The following is a 25457-nucleotide window of genomic DNA, read 5'->3' as shown; positions in this document are numbered from 1 at the left end:
ACGTCGCGTTGTGTGCACCACGTCAAAAGGTTTTTCGTGAAAACGTTTTTTAATTCGATCTCTACAACCCCCACCCCTCAACGCCCCCTTTTGTCACGCCTTTGTTTCGATTGTACATTTGCACAGCTGTTGTGTGTGTGTGTGTGTGTGTATTTGTGTGTATTCGTGTGTTGTTTGCTCGTATTCAAAATGCCATCAAAATTAACAACAATTTCTATTTATTTAATTTGTTGACGCCATGCAATTTGTCATAGAAAAACTGAACTATAAACGTAGCGCCCTCAACGCTTACGTAATACCTAGATAAACGCTGTAGTCTGTTGTTATGCCAATCTGTTTGTTTTTTTTTTCTATAATTATAAATTTGCGAATTTTTTTCGCAAATGACAGCAACGATTTGCAAACGAAAATTGTTTGATTTGACGATTTGGAGCAACGTTTTTTTTTTTTTTGGCAAATTTAAATCGTTAGCCACGTTTGAGTTGCTTTTTGGCACGACAAAGTGACAGTGTGACAGTGCAACAGTTTGGCAGTTGCAAAGTGCACTTTAAAGACTAAAGCCACAAACTTTCGCTAGATTAAAGCCGCAGTTTTGCCTTGTCTCTCTCGTTTTGCTAATAAAGCAATAGCAAAATCGTAAATGAGCTTAAAAAATATAAAGATAAAACAACAACTTACATCATCAGCTGCTGGCACACTTTTCACAGCTGCAACAACAACAACAACAGCAACAAGAGTAGTTAAAAAAGCGCCCAGTTGCTGCATTTAATTAATCAAAATGAGCTTTTGCTTTTCGTTTATTTATGAATGGGCGACGAGTTGATTCAGTGAATAGCAGTGAATATAAATGAGTGAGCGAGTGAATGAGTAAATGAGTGAATGACTTAATGCTGTGCCTTGCCCTTTTACAACTTTTGTCATCCTGCCACAGTTGTTGTTGTTGTTGTTGCTTCTGTTGTTGCTCCTGTTTCTGCTGCTGCCACATCGACAACATAAATTATGAGCAGCAGCTCTCCTGAGGCTCGGCTGCAACGTTGTCTCCTATTCAGACTACATATAAAAATAAAAATATGACTTATTAATAAAAACCGACAACAACAGCAACTTAATAAAGCTGGCGCCAGCGGCTGCTGCTGCTCGACTTCAAGTTGCAACAACAAGTTGCAGCTATGCAGGCGATGCCACAGTCATAAAAGCTGATGTTTTGTTGATTTTTCATTAAATGTGTTAAATATGCCAAGTGTAGGACGACGCGTGTGGGTTTTTCTCTGTCTCTGTGTTACTGCTTCTTCTTCTTTTCTTTATACTACTTTTCTGTATTAAATTAGCTGCTGCTGCTGCACTTGTTGCCAACTGTTGAATGCCAGCTGCAGCTGTTTTCAGTTTGCTAAATAACTTAAAGTTGAGTCAACTCGTTTAGACAAACAATTTGAAATAGGTATTTATTATTCCTAAATATTTACTGATGATCTAAATAGGCCAAAACTTATTGAAAATTAAAAAGTCAGTTCAAAACAAGAGAGACAAACTTCAACAAACTTTTGGCCAATCTAAAGCTCAACTTGTTAGTCTTTTATTCGATTTTTTCGGGCTAATTAAACGCCCTCAACTTGTGCTCGTCTCGCTTTTAGCCTGCACTTTTAATTATGCTTCATATACACAGTCGAGTAAGATATTTAGTATGTGGCACACGTTTTGCGTTAATGTTTTTTCATACTTCATTTGCGGCTTGAAATAATTGCGGGGCGTATAGGAAAAAATATGGGAAAAGTGCGAGAGAATGGTTACCAAAAAGAGAAGCTCAAAAAAACTACCGTAAGATGAATGTGAAGACAGTGAGGACTTTTTATTACATTTTATTTTTTTGGGGCCTATGCGAAAATTACTTTGTTTACATATATTAAAGAAAGAAAGATTAAATAAAATATGGCCGAAGAAGAGGAGATTGTTTTTTGTTATCTCTAGAGATGCAACTCAAGCTGATAAGACATTGCAACACTGACCGGTCGTGCTGTTCCAAATAGTTAGACACCCACGCGCAAGGTCAGGCTAGTTCGTTGCCTAAGTCATTCGTTTGCACTACGCTTCGTTGCAAGAAAACCAGCTTAAAGAGCAAAGTTTAAGGGGGTAATTAGCATAGCCAGCTAGCAAAACGAATGCCTATATGGGTCGCTATGCCCACACACACACGCACACACACACACACACATTTACATAGGAGGTACTCGATGCTGTGCAGCGAAAGTTAAACACAAAGCTTGAGAAACTTTATGAAACGTGTGTAAAAATCAAAATGTTTTAAACGCCCACAACAGCTATCGATGTGTGTAAGTGTGTGTGCGTGTGTGTGGGTGTTGTGGGCGTGTAATGTGCGCCTGACACCAAAACAGTTAAATGTGGAAATACAAGAAATTCAAGTGAATATCAAGCGCAAAAATTACGTCAATCAAAAAGTCAAAGCAACTGGTAACTGGTAACTGGTAACCGCAGCAAATATCAAAGCAAAAGCTAAGAAAAATATTTTCTGCAAAGGCGTCCATACAACAAAGTGTAGAAGAGTAGAGAAAAAAAATACGAAAAAAATATTACCTGGTTTTTTTTCTGGGGTTTTTTTTATTATTTGCCGCTGAGCGGTCCAAGCCAAAAATGGACCATGCAGAGCCACAGCGCAGCGTCAGCAGCGACGCAGCGGCGGCAGCAGCGCAGCGTGTGGGCAGCAAAGTTGCCTAACAAGCAAACAACCAAACAACAACGAACAACCAAACACCCAACACGAACAACAAGTCTCAAGTCTCCACTCGGCTCTTCGGGAATTAAATCGAACTCGGAATCGGAATCGGGTTGCAGCTTTAGCTTCAGCTAAAGGCGAATTCGTTGCGAGCTTTCAGTTCGTTTTTAGCGCGCGTGCGGTGCGGTTCTCTCTTAGTCTCAAGTCCCAGTCTCAGTGTTAGTCTCCATCTCAGTCTCAGCTTAGCCAACTCTCAACTCAATAGCTGAACAGTGAGCTGAACTGCCAGCAACTGGCAGCTACATATTTGAAAACAAATTTAATATTTGATTTTCTTCAAAACCAACAGTGAAAGTGCCGTACAACAAATTGTTTTCAAATTTTACAAGTGAAAATTTTTAAAGAAAAACGCACCCAAAACGCAACGCGTCGTGAAAATCAGCTAAAAGCCAAAGTGTTTCAAGAAAAGCGTCAGAAATTTGTTAAATTTAACAAATACCAAGTGTCTGTGCACAGCTCAGTGTGTGTGTGTCTGTTTGTGACTGAGTGTGTGTATCAGCGGCTCTTGCTGTGTGTGTGTGAGTGTATTTAAGCGCTTTTGGCAGCTGAAGATCTAAATTTTTGCTGGCGTCGTTTTTCGTTGGCAGCTGTTGGCAGTATGAACTGATTTTTAACGAAATTTTATAAAGAAAATGGTGAGCAAAAGTTTTTCAATATATTTTTGACGTAAACATTAAATGCAGCTTAAGAAAATATAATAAAAATTACACTAAGAATATATTTGAGCGTTTTATTTTAAGTGAAAAAATAGTTGAAAGATTCAATGAAATAATTTATGAAAGTTCAAGCATGGCGAAAGAAAAATCTAAGAAATTCACATACCGATTATATACTTGCTATTAGTGAAATTTGAATAACTTCAGAAAAATGTAATTGGGATTTTAAAAAATTTCTTAAATTAAATTATGTGAAAAATAATATCATGAATCTGATTCATACAACATTTTTTAAATTCTATTAAGGTTATTAAAAATTGCAGAGAGCAGAAAATTAAATTGAAACAAGTTAAATTTGTAAAAAAATAATTTAAAACTTAAAAAATTAACTATTTCTTCACATAAAAGTCATTCAAAAGTGTTAAATTCTTATTTTTCATGTAATAAAATATTTTTTTCCTAGAAATTTTAAAATTTTAAAATTATCTAATTCTAGGCCCTCTAACATTATTGAATGAGTCAACTTTCTGTAAAAGATTTTAAAAGACACACGTTTACTCATTGGGAGGAAAAATGCATTTTATAATTTGCAATACAAATAAATAAAGTATAAAATAAATTTGTGATTTTGTGTTGAAGCTCTAAAAGTGACACATGTTAATATTAAAACTGCAGTTTTTTTAAGCGTTGACTAATTATTTCTAGCGAAATAACTGTGAGATCACTTGAAAAAACAGTTGAATGACAAGACAAGTAACCGTTTTCAAGCTGAAAAAAAGACAGCCTAAGGCCACAGTGAAACAAACAAGCATTTCACTTTCATTTGTGAAAAAGTCTGCCTGGTCAAAGTTATTGTGTGGCCAAGTTGAAGATGAGGAGTTGAAGAGGGAGTTAGAGATGAAGATGGAGATGAGATGATTGTGTAGATGCCTTGTCACTAATGTTGTTTATTTTCTTTACCCATTGCAAATGGAAAAATATGACAAATAATTGCTCGAAATGCTCGCTTGACACACTTTGAAAGCGGATCCCCAACGAAAATAGAAAAAGAAATTCAAAATATTTGCCAAGTAAATTTGTGAAACAAAAACAAATTTAACAATTTTACAAGTGACCAAAGGCAGAGCTTAACGCTAAGGTCGCACCGCCAAACCGACCGTGTGAGCGAGTGGTGCGGCATTGTTTAATGTGGATCTGTGGATATGTTGGCTGCCGATTGAAGACTCGAGTGTTGTGGCCAAAAAAAAATGGGACGCACATTGGCGAAATTTTTGTTACCCACCACATTTGGCCAAAACGTTATTGATGGAAGTTTTGTTTGGGTTTTTTCCTTATTTTTTTTGTCATTTGCCTTTTGTTTTCGTTTTATTTTTCATGTCTTTGAGTGCAATCTGAGCTCATTTGTCAGTCAGCGCCAGTTTAAACTTGCTGCTAGTCATTTGTAAAAATTGTGCATTGTTATCGTGTGTTGCTGCTGTTGTAATTTTTCACAAGTTCGTGGCGGGAAGATTCAGCCAACCAACTAACCAACTGTCTGACAAACTAACTGAATCGCTTCGTTTTTGTTTTTTTGTTTTATCTTGTTGTTGTTTCTGTTTCTTCAGCTGTTTAAAATGTTGTTGCGAAGGTGCAAAACTTTCACTCGATTTTTTATTGTTTTGCGTGCGAGCTGCTGCCTCAAAACGCAGCAAAGAAATAACAATATTAATGACCATAAATTATAAAGTCTTCCCCCTCAACCCGCAATGCGTGGGTTGTTTTATCTTCCTTTTTTTTTTAAATTGCAGCTATTAAACGATCCAAAAAAAAAAGCATGGCATGCAATTCTACACTGCACAACCAACTTGCTTGGCTCATCAACGAAAGACTTGGACATCGAACTTAATGGGTCAGTGAAAATTTAAGCGTGTGACAGAAAGCTGAAACCAAAGTATAATCTTAGCAATTCGATTAGATTTTTATCGAGTTCTTGACTAAAGTCAAGTGCTTGGCCAGCCACATCTCTATATGTCTCGACATGGCATATACGTGCGAATTAAATTGCCAAAATCAAACAAAACCAATTTGTTATTTGCTTAAGCTTAAACTATGTATAGACTTGCAACTTTAAGCTGAAAAAATTCAGCTGCAAACTTGACTTAGGCTTATTTCCAGAAGTTGGGAAATTTCGATGTTTTTTAGTTTAGACAAGTGTCACAACTTTATTATTAATCCTAAACTATTTATGTTCATCAAAAAACAAAAGACTTAGGCAACAAACTTGCTATACTATAAAAAATTTGTATTTATTTTTTGTCAGGAGTAACAGAAAAGCTTACAAAAGTTGGTCAAATCCTTTTAACAAGATTCCTTTCCTGAACTTCTACAAAAAACAAAAGACTTAGGCAACAAACTTGCTTTACCCAACTCAGAAATATTCTAATCTAAAACAGAATCAACGTCAATCAATGTGGTCAAAAAATTAACGTGTTTGAGCAGGCACCCCACACAGTGTGTTGAACCTTCGAGATGCTGCGACTCAAGGCCATTCTCACCGTCATCACACACATAAAACGAAACCGCAGAAGCAGCCACAAAATTCAAATACATTTTTGCACAAAAACCAAATCAATTTTTGTAGTTTTGCACGGGCTGCTTTTACGGCATAGAATTCTCATAAATTGTGTGTGCAGCCAAAAAAGTCAAAGTGTGTGCGCCCACAAGCAGATCATTGTTCGACGGCAGACGGTGGAGCCGTTGGTGCCGGTGGTACCACAGTTTCAGCTAAGAGCGAGAGCCACAGTTGGCATCAGAGACGCATCATCAACATTAGTCAGAGTCACAGTCAGAGTCAGCCAAGGCTTTTACGAGTAGCTTAGGCCAAATTGGCAAGCAGCTTGGTTGTTGTGGGCGTTGTGTTGATTGGTAGAAGATTTCTGCGTGGGCTGCAACATGACACAATCGTTCAAAACGAGACAAGTCTCTTAATGTGATACGTGGCTGACTTGCACTTGTTTCGTTACATTTCGTTTCGTTTTCTGGACAAGAGGGCAACCTACTTTCACCAGAACTTTCAGGTTTCATTTTCAATGCCTTTTAAAAGAGCTTGATCCCAACAAATAAAACAACAAAAACCCAAATAACCCAAAACTCTTCTGGCTTTCAGCGAGCTGTCAGCCGCAGCCACAACGAGCATCAGCAGATCTGCAGACAGAAAAAAAACACAGAAGGAGAAATATTCGCCGAAAAATAAAAATACAGCAAAAGCGAAAGTAAAACCAGAGACCAGTTTCAGTTTTCCTGGTTTCGTTTTGTTGTGTTTTTTTGTAGGGTCTGCAGACTCTGAAATGATGTCATGACTGAAAAAGAATTGCCAAAAATTAAGATTGCCTGTTGCAGGCACAAAAAAAAAGAAAGATTGTGGCAATAAAACGGCTGCAAATGGACGGACAGAAGTTTTTTGTTTTATGCAAAATCATGCAATGAAATTGAAACTGAAAACTGAAACAACTGTGAAACTGTGAAACAAATGCAAAAAGTAACCAGACGACTTTGGCCCAGCCCAGTTTCAGTCTGTGCTCGACTTGAAAATAAAACGAGACCCTGAGACACAAGACGACGCCTGCATATAACTAGCGGTAATGCTTTAAGATAATCCACAACAAGCCTTTAGATTTATGAGTCATATTAGCTGCCACAACAACAACGGCAACAATGGCAACTGCAACGAGCGCAAAAAACCAACACGGAACCTTTTAAATTGCAATTTGCAACAATTTTCGTAGCCAAAAAAAACTTGTCCAGACACAGTTAAGATTGGCGCCCAATTAACGGCTGCATTTAACTTTCAAATGCAACGAAACGAAGCGAAACGAAATAAAATGTGTTGCTGTTAAGTTGCATTAACTTGTATCAAGTTCGCTGCCTAAGTCTTTTGTTAGCGCCTGTCAATTGCTATCGGCAGTCAGGCAGCTGGCTAATAACTTCATTTAAATTAATCTAGTAAGTCGTCAGTCTGCGGTGCGTATGTGTCAGCAATTTAAAATTCAATTACGTGGCAGCCGCTGCCGTTTGAAGTTGCCACCGCAAGTGCAGCACCGGCATCGAGTGGGTCTGCTGTGCAACAACATCCTGTCGCTGGTCATATCCTGTGAGCTGGCAGTAAATTGCAAAACCGCACATGCTAATCAAGCCAGGCATCATAGCAAACCGCAATTATTAAATTACATTTACCCAGCAGCCATTCGGCCTAATCGAATCTGCAACTGCACTTGGCCCCGAGGGTCGTCTTTGGCCATTGGCCATTGACCAAGCGAGTGGCAGCAGCAGCTGTAAATGATATCAGACAACAGCAGTTGACGCTTCTGCTAATTGATCCGACTGCGCTTTAATGAGCTCTGACAGCCATTGCGGTAGTCTGTACTGTGTCAGGGGAAGGGGCAGCGATTCTGGCCAACTGATGACAGTTTCTTGACAGTGTGAGAACTTCTGATGAACTGTAATTAAAGCTGTCTCTTTACAGCCAATATATATCATGCCACAAACAGGTTGTAATTCAGTCTTCATATTTATTTAAATGTTCAAGAAACTTCTTTCGTTCTTTTACGATCTTTAGCTGAAATTATTGCATAAATTATATAATCTAATTAAATTATACTATACATTATATTAGCTTATTTTAACAGCTAACTGAATAGTAGTAAAATCCAGAAGCTAAGCCGTAATTCATGTTGGTAGAGATTAAATAATCTCAAAGACTGTGCAGAAACCAATTTATTTTACTGAAACTGAAATTCATAATAGAAAGAGACACATTTTTATAACTTTCTTCTTCTTCTTTTACAAGATTTTATATTAAATACATTTGAATGTCTAATATTTTCTTCATATTGATTTGCACAGATTTATTTATTTATTGGTAAATTTATAAATATTTTTCAACTATTATCTAAAAACATGTTCAATTGATTTATGAACGTTAATTTCAAAGTTCAATTTGATTTAGTTTGTTTATTCTGATCTATTGAAATTTGAATTGATTGAGATTCGATCATTAATCTTTGAGTTATGATTGAACTTAGGTCCGGCTTTGGCTGTGGACCAATGCAACAGATACGCACAAAAGTTATGACTCAACGCTAGCGAAGGTCAACAACTGCCGCAACAGTCGCAACATTGGCGACAATTTGTGTGCCTCACACACACACAGACACATACAGAAAGCGTACCACACAATATTTGGCCTTAGGCCTTGCGTAGGTTTTTAACAACTCAGCTCTGACTCTGACTGTGGCTTGATTAAACAGCATTGTGGCCAACGCCAATTGGCTTATTACCAATAAGCTGAGCCAAAGAGCAGAAAAACTCGATTTGCATATGAATATCAAAAGCGCGATTCTAACAAGCCAATACATATGCTCATATGCAGAGGCGTACCTTAGGGGCGTGGGCAGTTGAACAGCCTTCAAAACACTTAGATATTCACACACTCGACCCACACGCTAAAGCAACATTAACAGCAACAAGAGAGAGAGACACTTTTGTAATTAAAAGCTCTTACACGCAAAATGTAGCGTTGATTGATTTTGAAAGCTAATTGAAGAGGCTTGGCTCGCCCCTAAGACCTAAAGTGGCCTCTGAAAAATGGACAAGTCACTTCCTTACAATTTGTAAGTGTGGATGTAAGTCTGTGGTTATATAGAATTCAACATTTTTTTGTAAATTGATTGATGGGCCCATGAACTTTATTCAGTCTCATCAAGCTGCTGTTCTTCAACTGTGACTTAATGTGGCATTGTGTGGTTAGTCTTGTAATAAAAATACCCTAGAATGCTTTAAAGACCTTTTGTAATAACTCAAGTTTTGCATGTAAATTAATTTAAATTAAATGTACAATTTTCAACAAAATTACAGAGTATCTGTAGTCGACTATACTTTAAAAAAATCTTGTCCATATGTTTACTTTTTTCTTATGATATTTAGAAAATTAACTAAAGGAACAACCACAAATTTAATGCAACTCTAGACAAGTTCGTTGCCTGAGTATTTCGCTTTCAGGCCGTCGACCAGTTGGCCTGGCTAATTGGTGAGCAAAAGAGCGAACATGAGCAATAATGTACCGCCAGACAACACAAATAACAACATGTAATGAACGCAGCTTACAGTTCAGTTTTAGTTTCAGTTTTTTTTGTTCCTTGAGTTTTTTTTATTCGTATTTTAACTCAATAAAAAGTAAATTGGCCAGCTACATGGCCAACATGCAGGCCAAGTCAGAGCATCCGAGGAGGTCTCGAACTTTGTAGCGAATAAATTGTTGGGCTTGGAAATTTATGCCATTTTAAAGCGAGAAATGAAACACGCCCCAAAAGTGCATTACAATAAATTATATAGAAATATGAGTTGTTCACAGATGTGCCATCTTTTTCGTTCTTTCTGCCTGTCTCGTTCTATATTATAAAGCAATTAATGCTGAAGTCTGTCGCTCCACTTTGCTTATTTTAATAATTCATAAAGAAATAAGCGCATAATAAGGAAGCTTGGGTGGCCTGACTACAACTTGATGGTTTCACTTCCCCTCGAGCTGGCAAAAGCTGTAAGCTCATTAAAAATGGCAAACGCTAAAAATAGGCTAGAAACAACAAACATTTGTGTTGTCCACATATTTTCATATTAATTATCCTGCCTCGGCACTTGTACAGCTGTCGAACTTGCAACTGGTCTCAGTCTCAGTCTCAGTCTTATTCCAAGCTCTCCTTTTGCGCATCTATTCTCTAGGGGCTTTGGATGCAAAGTAAAGACCAGGCCAAGACAGCGACAGCGGTAGCTGGTAACCAGGCCAATTGGCAAAACGTTGACCGTGTGCAGATCTTAGCCGATTGTCTGCCATTGACTTTTAGCGATAATTAACACCTCTCGCTGCGCGTACCAACTAAACCAAATTGAAAGCCAACTTCAGCTGCTGGCGCGCGACACAACAACTACAATGACAAAAAAAAAAAAAACAACGACTAAAAGTATAAAAACTGTGTAAAGAACTTGTCGTGGCTCTCTTTTTTAATGGTCGATTTTACATTTATTTTATTGCCAGCACAAACTGGAACTTTACTTATTGATTTGCATTTTTACAAGCGTCTCCTTGTTCCTGTCCACAACTTAAAGTTATTTTTGTATATTTAAATTGCTTGTAGTTGTAGTTTTTTTATTTACTTTTTTGTGTTTAGTTAGTAATTTCAAGGTCTCTGCAGCTATGCCAACTCCACACAAAAAACAAAGTTGTTGGCATCTAACCAAAATCAGACATGTCACTGCTAAAGTTCATCGCTTGTAAAGATTTTTTGTATGTGAACAGACAAATTTGTAGCACTCTTTGTTTCAGAAAATGTTGGTTTGATGATTAAAAAAACTTTCAATAGAAGCCTTTCAGGTTCTTTCAAAGCTCTTTAATAAATAAAAGCTCATAAAATGGCTTACAATAAGCATCATTCTGTGACTGAAACGATTCTATATGTGACAGTTAAGTAAGTTAAGTATCGTTATTGGACTTGTTAAGTGGCTAAATCTGCAGTCTGACCAACTTCAAACTGTCATAGCTTGATCAAAACTGAGCCGATTTTCAATCGGAATGTCATTTTAATCATTATTTGGCATTCAAATTCATTCTGCATTTAAATTTTATTAAATTCTTTAAAAAAAAATATTTTTCCTAAGATTCCACAAGATATTGATTTCGATGCTAAGGGTCCCCCCTTTGAAATTTCGAAAATTCAAAATTTTAAATCTCAAGTTATCACTTTTAATCAATTCCTTATATCGTTATTAGTAGAAAACATCACTGTAAACTTGATTCTGAGACCTTGCATTATTTTGTAAAAAATCATGTGAAATTGAACAAAAATTTGGACTTGTAAAGTGGCTAAGTCCGCAGTCTGACCAACTTCAAACTGTCATAACTTGATCAAATCTGAACCGATTTTCAAACGGAATGTCATTTTAATCATTATTTGGCATTTAAATTCATTCTGCATTTAAATTTTATTAAATTCTTAAAAAAATATTTTCCCAAGATTCCACTTATTGATTTCGATTTCCTTTGAAATTTCGAAAATTCAAAATTTTAAATCTCAAGTTTTCACTTTTAATCAACTCCTTATATCGTTATTAGTATAAAACAACACTTTAAACTTGATTCTGAGACCTTTCATTTTTTTGTAAAAAATCATGTGAAATTGAACAAAAATTTTGACTTGTAAAGTGGCTAAGTCCGCAGTCTGACCAACTTCAAACTGTCATAACTTGATTAGAACTGAACCGATTTTCAAACGGAATGTCATTTTAATCATTATTTGGCATTTAAATTCATTCTGCATTTAAATTTTATTAAATTCTTAAAAAAAAATATTTTTCCCAAGATTCCACTAGATATTGATTTCGATGCTAAGGGTCCCCCCTTTGAAATTTCGAAAATTCAAAATTTTAAATCTCAAGTTTTCACTTTTAATCAACTCCTTATATCGTTATTAGTATAAAACAACACTTTAAACTTGATTCTGAGACCTTTCATTTTTTTGTACAGAATCATGTGAAATTGAACAAAAATTTTTACTTATAAAGTGGCTAAGTCCGCAGTCTGACCAACTTCAAACTGTCGTAGCTTGATCAAAACTGAACCGATTTTCTATCGGAATGTCATTTTAATCATTATTTGAAAAGTGAATTATAGAAGCTTTAATGTGCTTTCAAAGTTGTTTTGTTGTAATGATATATGCAAAGTTTGTTTAAGTGACATTTGGTGCCCTGCAAAGTACAAGCTTTTGTTCTTGCTCTTCTTCACTGCATGTTTTGACCATGCTGGTCACATAATCAGATACGATTGCTTTTTTACCTGCCACTGTTCACAACTGTTTGACTGTTCAACTGGCAACTGACTCATGTCTGGCCCTTGGCCAAGAGCAACCCAATTGTATTACTATTATTCAATTCAATTAATGCATCAAAAGGTACACAAAGTCAGTCGCCCACGCGGTCAGAGGGATAGACAGACAGACAGTCAAAGACATGCAGAGGTGATTGGGCATGGAATTGAAATTGGGTATTAAAAATGTTCAGTTTTCATAACTTTGCAGCAGGAGTATCATAAAATTATGCAGAGCACATACCACGCACACACACACATACGTCTTCAACACTATTATACAATAGGCAAGCAACAACAACAACAGCAACAGGCAATTGCATAAAACTCTTTTTACAATGCGTCGCCAACGTCCAAAAGAAGCCCAAAGTGGCGGCTGTCGATGGCGACGCCGGGTCCGGATTCGGATTCGGGTCCAAGCACGTACGCATTGCCCAGGCACCAACTAATGCCCAAGTATATACAAGTTGTTGTTGTTGTCGTTGCTATTATTGTTGTTATTTATTGAAGTATATGGCGTTGCTTGCTTCTTTTCTTTGTGCTGACTTAACGCTTGGGGGCGCATTTGCAATTTACAACACAAATAAACTTGGCTCAAGAAGTGGCAGCAGTGGCAAGAACCCAGGCACACAAGCAACAGCAACAACAACAACAGCAAGAACAATCGTTTACTTCCGCCGGATAAACTACGTAAAAATCATATAAATTCAAATTGTAAGCAACGACAACTCGAGTGTGTGCGCGCGCTCTTCCTCTCTCTCTCTCTCTCTCTCTCCGTCTTTCGCCTCCCTCCTCCCTTTCGTTCGCTTTATTCAAATAAGTCTCCGTTATGTTTGAATAATTCAACGACAGCATTTAGTCATCATCAACGGCGACACTTTGCAATTATTTCCCTTTATGTCAAACAAAAGACTTAGGCAACGAACTTGCCAGCCAAGTGTGCCTTTCTATTGCACGCCGCCTTTGCAACCTCGCCACTTGCCTGGCCAATGCCATTTATGGTGCAGTTGCAAGCACTCAAGACAGTCGCCATATATGGCAACCCTGGCATACCAGCCAGAGTCGCCATCGCGTCGAGTTCAACTGGCTGCGGGCGTGGGCGAAAATTGGAAAGTCCAAAAGGCGCCAAGTGAAGTGGAGGCGAGGCAGAGTTTAAAGTTCAGGCAGCTCGACTTGTTGAGCGGGAACTTATGACTTTTTAAACATTTATGAGCAGCAAACGAGACTGTTTAAAGTTTTAAAATAATTTATTTACGATTTTATAAGAATTAGAAGTTTTTTGAAATAATAAAATAATGAATACACAGCAAATTGTACTTTGAAATTAAATTAAACGTGGATTTTTATCGAAAAAGATGAAAATAATTAATTTATGGCAGGCAACTGTTAATTTTTGTCAAGAAAACACATAAAATTGTAGAAAAGTGATTATTTTTGTAAATTATTTATTTATATTTGAACTTTTATGTAAAACAATTTTTTTTTATTAATTTTGAAATTTAGTTAAAATTATTAGGTGCAGCTTGGACAGTTTCTGTTGCTGCAACTCTGTTGCCAATAACAAATTCAATTAAACTACAACATAATATACAAAATCCATAAACAAATATTGGCATTTATGTTTAGCGTGCGCAACGGAGGAAAAAAAATACTAATTAACACCTTAATGCATTGAGAGTGGGGGCACTTTGTTGGCCAGCTAATTTCTGGGTTAAATATTGAAAGTCAGGCTAAGAGTAACAGCTACAACAACAACAACAAAACAAGCAATGAAAGCGAAATCAAAGTGCTTCCTTGACTCAGACTGTGAGTCGGACTTGGACTGCGATTTCTGCTGCTACCAAAAGCATCTTAAGAGAAAGAGAGAAAGAGAGGGAGGGAGGGGGAGAGGGAGAAAGAGAGAAACATGCGTCGCTGGTTGCAGTCGACATTCTTTTTAACAAGTTGGCCGCTGCAACTGAAAAGGGTCTGGCAGTCAAGTTAAATACGCCCGCCGTGTGTCCACTTTGGGACCTCGACTTGCAGATTCGAGAGGCAGACGAAGGTGGAAGAAACGGGTAAAAATATCAGAAGATCAAAGGCATTTTAACAGCGAAGCGCTGAACGTTGCCAATGCAAACAATCAACACGACTGGCCACACGGACCGAGGGGCAAAGGGTGTAGGGGAGTGGGAAGAGGGGAGCAGGGAGAAGGAGGAGAGGAGCCTGCCTTTGGGTCTGGCTGCCTTTGGGCCATGGCCAATGTAAGGCCTGGCTTAAGGCCTAAAACCTGTGCACTTAGTTGGAGGACACGTACAGGATAAATTAGCAAATATTTGTTTTTTCAGTTTTACTCTTGCTGCAAGTTGCAGTTGCAAGTTGCATGCTGTTGTTGTTATTGTTGTTCTTGTTGCACACAGATTTTATTTCTTATTTAAGCAAAAATTGCATTTAAATTGTTTTGCTGCACGACGCGACGTAAAGGTTAACAATTTAACCTTGACATTTCGCCAGGTCCATTGGCCAGAGACATTGGAGAGATGCACCCACTCTGATGTGGCATTTGTGGCATAGACTCGCTTAGTTGCAACAATTGGTGGCTGCAATTAAACGCGTTGATAATGTCTCAATTATGTCAAAAGATTGTCACAATCTCAACACACGCTCAAGTTCCCCCAACTCTATAAACAAAACAGTCAACAAAACATAAACAAAGCAGCAACACATTTATCCCCCTTTTCCCCTCCTTTCCCCCTATACAATTCCCCTCTCAGCAGGCAGACAATATATCAAGACATTGGCTACTACAAATAAGTCGACTGCTTACCTCGCAGCTTCATTGTAATGTGAATAAAGAGATTTAGTAGCTTTACTAGCGACTTGAGCTCAGATTTCAGTTGTAGATTTTACCCCAACTCTTCCCTTTTCTTTCCTATTCGCTTCTTTAGACGCTGTTGTCCTTTGCTGTCCTTCTGTGCGTGCAATGCTCCCTCCAGTCAACTGTTTTGCATTGCCCAAGCAAAAGTCTCTGTGCGGCATATTAATCTTATCAAAAACTTGTCAACAATCCAATCCCATACCATTTCAATTCCTAGCCATAGCAATCCTTATGCCCATCCCAATCACAATCGCCCGCTGACAACAAATTCGCATTGTTTCAGCATCTGTAATGTCTTCATTGTATGACCTAAAGACTTGTTGCCACTGGCTAAAAGTCCGAGGGCGTAGATTTATGAAGCTACCTTTTTGACAGATCTTATAATATGCAGCTAATTTATTTCAACTGTTGATTTGTTAAAGGAATTGTATTTACAATTTTTTCAAGAAAACTTACAGTGGGTAAAATATAAAATTTAAGTATATTTATAGGATTAATTTAGTTTTAATGTGAATATCATGATTTTTTAATAAATTTGAATATTAAATGAATTGTAAACAAGAAAACGATAATTCTATAAAGATCTTCCTTAAAATATGTTGACAACTTGATGCTTTGCAAATATCCTGACATTATCTCATCACCAAACAATGTATTCCATCCTTTTTAAGATAAGTTCAATTTATCGTCAGTGACTTTCTGAGCTTTTTTTACAAAGCCGCCTTCACAATAACTCAACTTTCCATATGCCAGATTCCCGTCAACTGATACAGAAGTCTTTCGCAGTATTATTGGAAATCCCCCTAAAGTTGTGTTCATTCCCAGCTAACTAATCGCATCTATGCACAAACTAATGACATTGAACTTTTTCGAGAACTGTTTGAATATTTTTTATTTTTTTGGTTGCCTTGAGAAGATTTATTGGCAGACCGCAAAACACATGCACACGAATTCCTTGTCCCACTAATGACTTCCTGCTCACCTATAAACCCAAAAAAAGAAAAGAAAAAAAACCAACGGGAAAGAAGGAGTAACAGCAGAATGCGCAATGATTAATTATGGGTTTAAATGTAGGGTATTAGATCCTTGGCTGGCGATGAGTTTGTTTGAACGGTCAGCCTGCAGTCAAGTTTGTTGCCTAAGTCATTCGTTTTGCGATTCGCCAGAATTTTATGTATTTGGGTTAATGTTACACAAAAACAACAAGCGTTGTGGTTGTTGTTGTACTCGTTGCTGTTGTTGTTGTGATTTGCATTGCTTTGCTTTGATTTTAACACACGAAAAATGTTTCAAGTATTTATTTAATGTGCACCGCAATTTCGACGACGCTCGACTGCAATTTCCTTCCGTCGAGAGCATTGCGCATCTTGATCTTGGCCAGGTTTAAAGCAGCTTGAGTTGCCCGGGCAGCAATAAAAAAAAACTGTAGAGCGTTTGGGGACGGAGCTGGAGCTGAAACTGAGGATGGAGCGGAGAATGGAGCTGAAGTTGAAGCTGAAGCTGAAGTTGAAGTTGGTGCGTTCTCAGGGGCCTAGTCTAGTGGTAAAACTGGTATGCTGTTGCTGTTGGCTATTTCAAAATCTAACTGTTAACTTGAAAAGTTGAACGTACTTGCAGCATGCAACATGCAACGGCTGCACCCACGGCAATTGCTGACGCTGCCGTCGCTGCAATCGCAACCAAACGATACGAAACGAAACGAAACGAATCGCAACGAGTTGAAAGCCGTTTTCCCTGTTAGCCAAGTTAGCCAGCGTTAACCAAGTTAGCCAGATTGTTAGCCAGCAGCACTTGAAAGTGGTTTCTTGTCTAACTGCGTTACGTTTTGCTATAAATCGATTCCGCTACGACCAAACAACCTAATGTCTCTACTGGGCAAACTTCTGCCTTTCTGCTTCTATTCTTCTTCTCTTCTGTTCTGCTCTCTTCTTCTTCATCTTCGTCTCAGTTCTCTGTGCACCGTTCTCAGCTGTGTTCTCAGCGCTAAATGTCATAGCGGCGGATGCTCGGCGCATTTATCATTAATCAAATGCCCAAGCAGATGTCAATATTGCCAATGCGGAAACTGCAGCGTGCAACGGGCAGCGTGCAACTTGCAACATGCCGGCATTGGCAGCGGTATCGGCAACGGTTGTGTCTTGCCACCAGGTGGCCATTTCCGCTGCTGACTCTCAACGTTCCTTCCTTATTTTGACACTGCCCTCGCAACGGCAATTATTGTGCACAGTTTTGTTGCCGTTGTTGTTGTTGCTGTTGTTGCACTGATTTATGAGCTTTTAATGAGCGGCAACTTTACACGAATTGTTAACAGCTCGCTGTAGATTCTTGACTCTCGACTCTTGTTGTAATGCCATAATGCAAGCTGCTGCTACAGCTACTACCTTCAATATTACGATACAAACACAACCGGTCACCGATCGCTGATCACACTGATGATCACAGATCACTAGAACCCGCGCCCTGACATTTATAAGCCGTGCGAATTGTCGTCTCCGTTGTCTCTCCGTTGTCCATCCGCTGTCCACTCTCCGTGATGAAGATGCGCAAATGATACTCGAATGGGCGTTGGAATGTACAATGGGCAATTTTATCTGCAACAGTTTGAGAAATTAACTGAGCATATTAGCTAAAACATAAGCTGAGGGAGAGCTTGAATTCTTTTGCTGGAAATCATTTTTCAAAACTCAACAATCAAATTATCTATTATTGTATTTACATTTATTTAAATCTATTATATTGTGAAATCTCTTCAAATAGTATTCTTCAAATTTAGCAAACAATAATATGAAATCATTTTTTTCTACCACAAACAAGTAAAAATTGCATTTGTTGCAATGCTTTTAGGTGGCAAGCAACAAGTGTTTAGTGCATGCAACATTCGTTGTGCAACCGTTTTGAATTTTCTCTCTTTCGCTCTGTCTCTCTTGGTTTTGTTGTCGTCTTGTGTGATTGATTATGCATTTTCATATGAACTGGTTGCCAGTTGCAACTTGTAGTTGCCACATGTTGCTTGTTGTTGTTGTGCCAGTAGTTGGGGGCATGCGGGCAGGTGACAGAGCGCGATACGATGACGATGATTCCAATGAAGCAATGAGCTACAACCCGCAGCTTATTCTGGAGACAGTCCGGCGGCAATGTCTGTCTCTCTGTCCGTCTGTCCTGCCAATGGCGGCGTCTGCTGTCAGTGACCTTCGCCGTCAAGTTGCTGCAATTAGACAAACTCTGTGGCATGCCGCAGGAGTCGTAGCTTCAGCTTGTTGCAAGTAGCGCCCTCTGTTCAGCCGGCCCCATGAGATTTACGAGTCAGTTTAGCGCGCAGCCAGAAAGTTTGACATTGAAAAATCATAATTAATTGATATAGCCCATCAGCAAGTGGGCGTGGCACGCCTCTGCCTCCGCTGATCGATGGCAACGCTTGGCAAGATTTATGTGTGCAAATTTGAAACTGGGCCGCAACGTCAAAACGCTTAGGAAATCAATCAAATAATGTAGAGGATGATGTACAAATTATATTAAATTAACATAAATAAACGACATGTCGTGACATGCAACTGCAAAATTGTTTAACCACAAAAGTACCACAACAACAATAGAAAATAACTTCGTCAAAACTAAACCGATTTTTAAGCGGAATATTATTTTAATCATGGTTTGACCTCTAAATTAATTCTGCATACAAACTTGCTTAACTTAAGTTAAAAAAATTTATCTTGTGGATCTTGCTTGCGAATTGAATGCTAAGGGTTCTTCCTTTGAAATGTTGAAAATTTTAAAGCTCTAGCTTTCACTTTTAGTCAATTCCTTTTATCGTTATTGGCCTAAAACTGAATTTATAAAAATTGTCTAATATTCATGGCTCATGAGGGCAACACAGAAAAACGCTTATCTCAACTAAAAATAGATGAGCGTTTGTTTTCTCTCCATACATATATTCACACTCTTTTACACAAAAACAGACTGCACAAAACAATATTTGCCTTTAAAAATTCCAAATAATTTTTCAAGCTATCAGCGTATATTTTTAATAAAGATGCGATCAGCAAGCTGATGATGCTGTGAGTGATAGAGTGTGTTTGTATTGATGTGTGATATGTGTGTGTTGAGTATCTGTGTGTTTTCGGCTGAGCAAAAATGTGTCACTCGCTTCTTTGGCTTTGATTTAGTGGCTAGACAGGTTAATACAAGATGAGATCATCACAAGCAGCGTTAATTTCAGATGCAGAAAGGGGAAAACGGAGTGCAGAGCAGTGACTGAGATCAGGTTAGACATATGTCCGAGTTACACCGAACTTAAAGAAATACAACGGCTTTTTATTTATTTATTAAGATATGAGGGACAGATGCTCGACTCAAGTTGACCTTCGTTCAACAATTTTATGTTTGACGTGGCATGAAAATATTTTGATTTGGGTTTCAAGTAAACAAACGAAAATGCCTTTAAGCAAAAGAAAAACAAATGAAAATGATTAATAAATTGACAGTAGTAAAAGGTGATGAGAAGTCAACACCAGCAATTGCTCTACATTAAAGAATAAATAAAAAAATTTATTAATAAAGTCAATTGAGATTTATAAATGAAACTGACGAGCATATTAATTTGTATTTTTTGTTTAATTAACTTTCAGTTAAAGATTTTCTTTATGACCTTTAGATTGATGTCAGAAATACTTGCTTTTATTTTGGCTTGACATCAACTTCACTTCATTCTTGGCCAATTGCATGAACTCTTGTTATTTGTAAATTTCTGAGCCGCAATTTCAGCTACATTCAGTGTTTATAGCACTTGGCATTTGGCCAGCTTTGTTAGATCTTCAATCAGCGTTAACGAAAGGCCAACAACGAGTACAAGTCCAAGCAGAGGAATCAAGAACAACCATTCACATTTATCACGCACATTTATCAGCTTGTCAGCCGGAAGGTAGCCGCTAATCCCCTAGCGATTCCAAGCCCAATTCCAATCTCAATCCGAGGCTTAAGCCAATCCTCAAAGTTACCAACCAAATTACGCTCATTTCGCAGCAACATAAATTTATCAGGCATCACTTGGAAATTATTCGCCAACTAACAACAAATGCTCCCAGATCGAGAAATTCTACACGTAAAGCAACTCTTGCTTTAATTAAGTGATCATGAACATGGTCAACACAGACACACACACAAAAGTGCCCAAAGGCCATGGCATAAACGAGCAAACAAGATTAGCCAAAAAGGCGATGGCCTTCAGCCTCAGCTAGAGTCGTGTCGGGAGTCTGAGTCCGAGTTTAAGTCGAAGTCGAAGTCCAGACTCAGTTGCAGTTGCAGTCTGGATCACTTCAAATGTCGTTAGAAGAGAGCGAATCTGCTTGCTCAAACACTGCACAAAGTTGCACTTTGAATACCCTGTAAGGTGCTTAAATATAAACTACAAGAAAACCAAGCAAATAAAAATTCTTAGAGTTCTTATAACAAAGCAATAAATGACTTTAAATGTCAATACTTAATAATAAATTAATTAAGTTTTTTTTTAAATTTCAAAAGATTAAAATGTATAAATTAATTTAATGGCATACGATTTTAGTCACTCTAAAAACATATTTGAATATTAAATCAATGACATTTTGCTGGATTGCTGCTAAAAGCAATTTTTATCAGAGTCTTTTGAGATTTGAGAAACACAAATTTTAGATGTACTTTTTGGGATGCAGTATTCTGAAAAAAACTTTAATGTTAATTTTTAAGCTAAATTTTTGTTTTTCAACTTTTTACTTTTATTTTTGTTTTTTATAACAAATATTAAAAACTATGTTTTTATTATGATATATCGTTATATCGACTTTTGTCGAATTTGCATATTTCTCGTCTCACATCACTCTGAATATATGTATGAATACACATAAGTCTATTACATGTTATGAAATTAATAAAAGGGTATCTTCTAGTCCATCCTTATGCCTTGCCCACTGCAATTCATTTCCTTTGGCTAGCAATCGTGCAAAGCGCATGTAATTTAGCTTAGAGTGTGTATTTTATTTAAGCGTTTATTAGCTGATAAACCGCAATAGATAAATCGTTGACTTGGCCAACTGCAGTTAGGGCCAAGACCAGGTCTAGGGCCACTTCACACAGTCTGTAGTCGCAAGGAGTTGGTTGTGGTTTTGTTGAAGTTTTTATTGTTGGCCCGGGGTGTAATTTATATATATGTTTTTGCAGAAACATTCGCAGATAATGGCAAAATATTTTAACATCGTTTCAGCTTGAGTTAAGAAAGTTGTTTGTTAACACGCCCAGGCGTAGACTTCATCTAAATTCAATCTACAATCTACCTTTGACTCGGCTTGTAGTACTTCCGGCAGCAGCTGTTGATTAGGTCATAATTATATGACCACCTAGAGCCAACCATATAAAGATCTTATCAATTTTCACACAAAATTATTACATTTTTCCGTGCGACGACAATTCGTATTGTGCTATGGGTATTCTACCAATTAAGAGGCCTGGACATGCCCAGTCCATTTAACGGCCACCAAAACCTCATGAAAATGAGACGAAGCAGCAATTGAAAAGAAAAACTGGAGACTGAAAACTGAAAGTGGAAAATAAATGCGTGAGAAAACAAACAGCGTACAAACAATGCCGCGTGGCCAGTTCAAAAACATATATTATATGAGCTCGTATTTCTCTAGCATTATTTTTTCTCTTTTCTATTTTTGAGGTATGTAATTTTTGCCCGAGGTGTAATTTTTATGCTGGTCTGCGTGTTGGGTCTTGTTGGGTCTTCAGTGTGGTGTTTGCAGTGCCGTTGTATAAATTTTTCAGAGGAAAAATAAAAAGGCTCGAAAGATAAACAAGTGAGAGACAAACTGAGACATTGGCCATGTTTGCGCATAAATTTCAAGTGTCATTTACCCGGCTTGGCTTGCCACTTGTATCTCTTTTTACTCCTCTCTCTTCAGCTCTCAGTATTTCTTTTGTTTTTGGCACCTGTCTCCAATGACCAGGCCAATTTTTGCAGGGCTCTTGAGGTGCGTGTTTGAAATTTTAAGTTAATTACGCGTATTTGTATTTGTTTTCGTTTCGCGTCTTAAGCAGGAAATCGCATTACATTTATTCAAGTATTTTTGTAGCTACTTTTAATGGACTCCCCTTACTTTTATACGCTTTATTCCCCTCATAATTCTATTTACAACTTAACTTGCTTTTAATTGTATTTTTAATGTGATTTTGTTTCTTTTCATTTCAGCAAAAATGAAAATATTTTTGCCACTAGTCACGTGGATAGTGCTACTACTCTCGAGTACAGTAAGTATTGCCTAAGTGTGTTCCAGCTAATAATTAACACCTAATCAAGGTGTGACTTTGATCCGGGTTCAAAGGGTTCACAAACATGAATGAGTTAAATGGGATTCGATCAGTTAGCACATTAACAATAATTAATTTATGAGTTTGCTCAGAATCTTCTTTTTGACAAATTTACGAGCTGCCAGCTTATTATGAAACAAATTTTTATACAAATACTACAAAATACTAAAGAATAAGATAATAAGGAATAAACATAAATGAAAAATGAAGAATGAACTCAGCCAAAAGGTTTGGATCCAAATGATCACTGATTCTTATATATAAAGACTAATGATGCAACCCTGACGAACTTGTTTCATGACCTAACGGTACTTCTACCGGCCATACAAATGAGCCATAAATGAAAATTACGGCCCAAAGAATTCGAAGTTCTTTGTGCCTAAGCTACAGACAGATTTATTAATTTTAGCAACGAACTGTGAAATGAAAGACATAAATAAATAAAGAAGAACCTCAATCCAAAGCTAAGACGAAAGAAGCCTTTAAAGCATTTAAGTTGATGATAAGCAAATAATTTTGGCAGCTCAGACAAAACTTCAGCTAGCAATTTTATTTGATGGTTGTTTAAACAGCAAAAAAACGAGAAAACATTTCGATTCTGGGCAGATAGTTTAATGATAAGGCTGCAATAAAGAACAAGTGAGGATTGAGCAAGTTGAAAAAGATATCACGAATACGAGTTACTCTTGAATTAAATAATTTAAAGTCGAATAAAAGGGTTAAAATTATTTAAGAAAAAAAAAAAACATATAAAATAGATAATATAATAATTTTTATTTTGAACTGAAAGTATTAAAAAAAAATACAGTCAGGGATATTTACACAATGTTATATTATATAACACATTTTATTAAATAGTTTTACGATGAAGCAAACATCAATAGAGTGAAGAATGAGATAATGTAGATAGAACCACTTTAAAAAATTACCCTTTGTCAATTTTTTTAACTTCTAGCTAATATACCTTTAAGAAAAAAACAAAATCACAGTGAGTTCAAGCGGTCAGCGACTGAAGAAAACAGAGAAATGATTACAGCCAAAGACTCGGCTTCAAATCAATGGAAGAAAGCCAAAAAACGTAATGAATAAAAATAGACGCATTAGCTGTAAAAATGCTTTGATAGCTATCGATTTATGCGGAGAGAGAGAAAAAGAGAGGAAGAAAAAAGGTGAAGCGAGAAAAGGGGGGAAACTGAACCGGGGCTTTGTAAATTGGCCAAAAGAATTCTCTAAGCCGTAAGCTAAGCCACAAGTTCATTGACATTCAGCGCAGAGCACGCAGCTCTTCGTTTTGAGCGACAAACTCACCACAAAGCGAGGGAGTAAGAGAGAGCGAGAGAGAGAGACAGGGAGAAAGAGAGAGAGTTTTATATTTGTTAGCTGTGACTTCGATGATTTATGTGTGCGAATCGCAAAGAGTAATAATTTATTTGATTAGCTGTTGATGAAAAAACAAAAGACTTAGGCAGCAAACTTTTTTCTTTCAATATCAACGTTGACTTAGTGATACACAAAATGCAAGTGTAATTGACAGTTAGCTATCTAGTATAACGGATGCACTTGAGGGGCGTTGAGGGGCGCTGTCATTGTATCTATCCGACAATCTGTTAACTTGGCTAACAACAACAGCAACAGAAAATTGTGCATTGTGAATTGCGATGCGACGCGCCGTTCAATGTCATGGGAGTTTCGCTGTGGCAGCCTCATCATCTTCACACACACACACACACACACTCGCACACACACAGCGTTAATTGTTGCATGTGATGATGATGATGATGATGCGACTCTGACTTCGATTCCGACTTCCACTGCGACTTCGACTTCGACTCCAGCTGCTGCTCATTGTGTGGCGCGTCAATTGATAAAAGTCACAGGCAGCGGGTTGCTTGCCGATAGCTGCAGCATCTATTGTTTTGCAAGGCCGTTAACGTTGCATGGCGTGAAGCGAGCACAAAGCACAAAACCCAATTGAAAACACAAAAAAAAACTAAACCTCAAGTACTCGTACTCGTACTTAAAGTGATAAGGATCTAGCTAAAACAATTCTCAGACTGCTACTTGAACTTGACAGCACAGCGAGTGCTTCATGCTCACACCTTTACTAGTTTTTCTTTTATGGTCTGCTCATTAGCCAGGTAGAAAGGTGGCAAAAGCGTTCGCTCACGTGTCTTGGCCAAGAAGAAGGGAAGCAAACAGATTTCCGCAGTAATTGGTTTTGATCAGCAATTTCCTCCGACGATTGCTCTTCCATTTGCACGAGCTACACTAAAACTCTTTTTACGGTCTTTAATCTCGTGTACTTCATATTTAGAGCCCAATCAAAAAACGTGGTGTCGGCTTTATGCTGAATAGAACATATTGCGAGTGTTTCCCAGACTATTTTTCCTATTAAAAAAAGTCAATTGTAAAGTTTCCACCACTGAGTTAATTTCATGCTAAGTAAATCTTCCCAGTTTAAAGAAACATTCATATATGCTAATTAAGAGAACGCAGTTTTGTGCATAAAAATCAACTTGCTTATTCTCACTTCTTCTATTATTTACTCAAATTTATAGTGTATTTTTGATTCGATTTTAGTTATGTAAATCTGAAGTTCAGCTTAAACTTGTGGCTCAAGTCTTCTGTTTAAGAAAGATATCAACCTTTCGTTTTGTTAAGAAGAAGAGAATCTTAAGATTCATAGAAAATCATTTTGGACTAATTTCAATAATAAATTTGTATTTTTGTGTGGACATTGTTTAAGATTGATCACCCAAGTTAGTTGTTTAAAAAAGACTTAATCTTTTTTCTGCATTTAATGAATGAAGCTTATAAGTATTCAATCGAAATTTAAATTTGAATTGGAATATCTAAAAGACAACAGTTACTCTTACCTTACACATAATTTTGAGTAAGCTTTCAGCTCAAGCTTGCGCCTGACTCATT

The 25457-nt window shown here is 37.3% G+C and overlaps 1 protein-coding gene across 1 annotated transcript in view; it reads left to right on the top strand.

The window, feature by feature from the left end:
- Positions 1-2904: 2904 nt before the first annotated feature.
- The window catches only part of LOC117780127, a 119854-nt gene continuing 97301 nt past the window's right edge, over positions 2905-25457 (top strand). The window contains 2 exon segments of the mRNA XM_034616539.1: positions 2905-3423; positions 22411-22469. Coding sequence (XP_034472430.1) covers positions 22416-22469 — 54 coding nt within the window. The 5' untranslated portion in view covers positions 2905-3423; positions 22411-22415.

Source organism: Drosophila innubila, assembly GCF_004354385.1.
Source record: "Drosophila innubila isolate TH190305 chromosome 2L unlocalized genomic scaffold, UK_Dinn_1.0 4_B_2L, whole genome shotgun sequence".
NCBI classification, from domain to species: domain Eukaryota; kingdom Metazoa; phylum Arthropoda; class Insecta; order Diptera; family Drosophilidae; genus Drosophila; species Drosophila innubila.
Note: the sequence above shows the minus strand (reverse complement) of the source record. Positions and strands in the feature narration are given on the sequence as shown.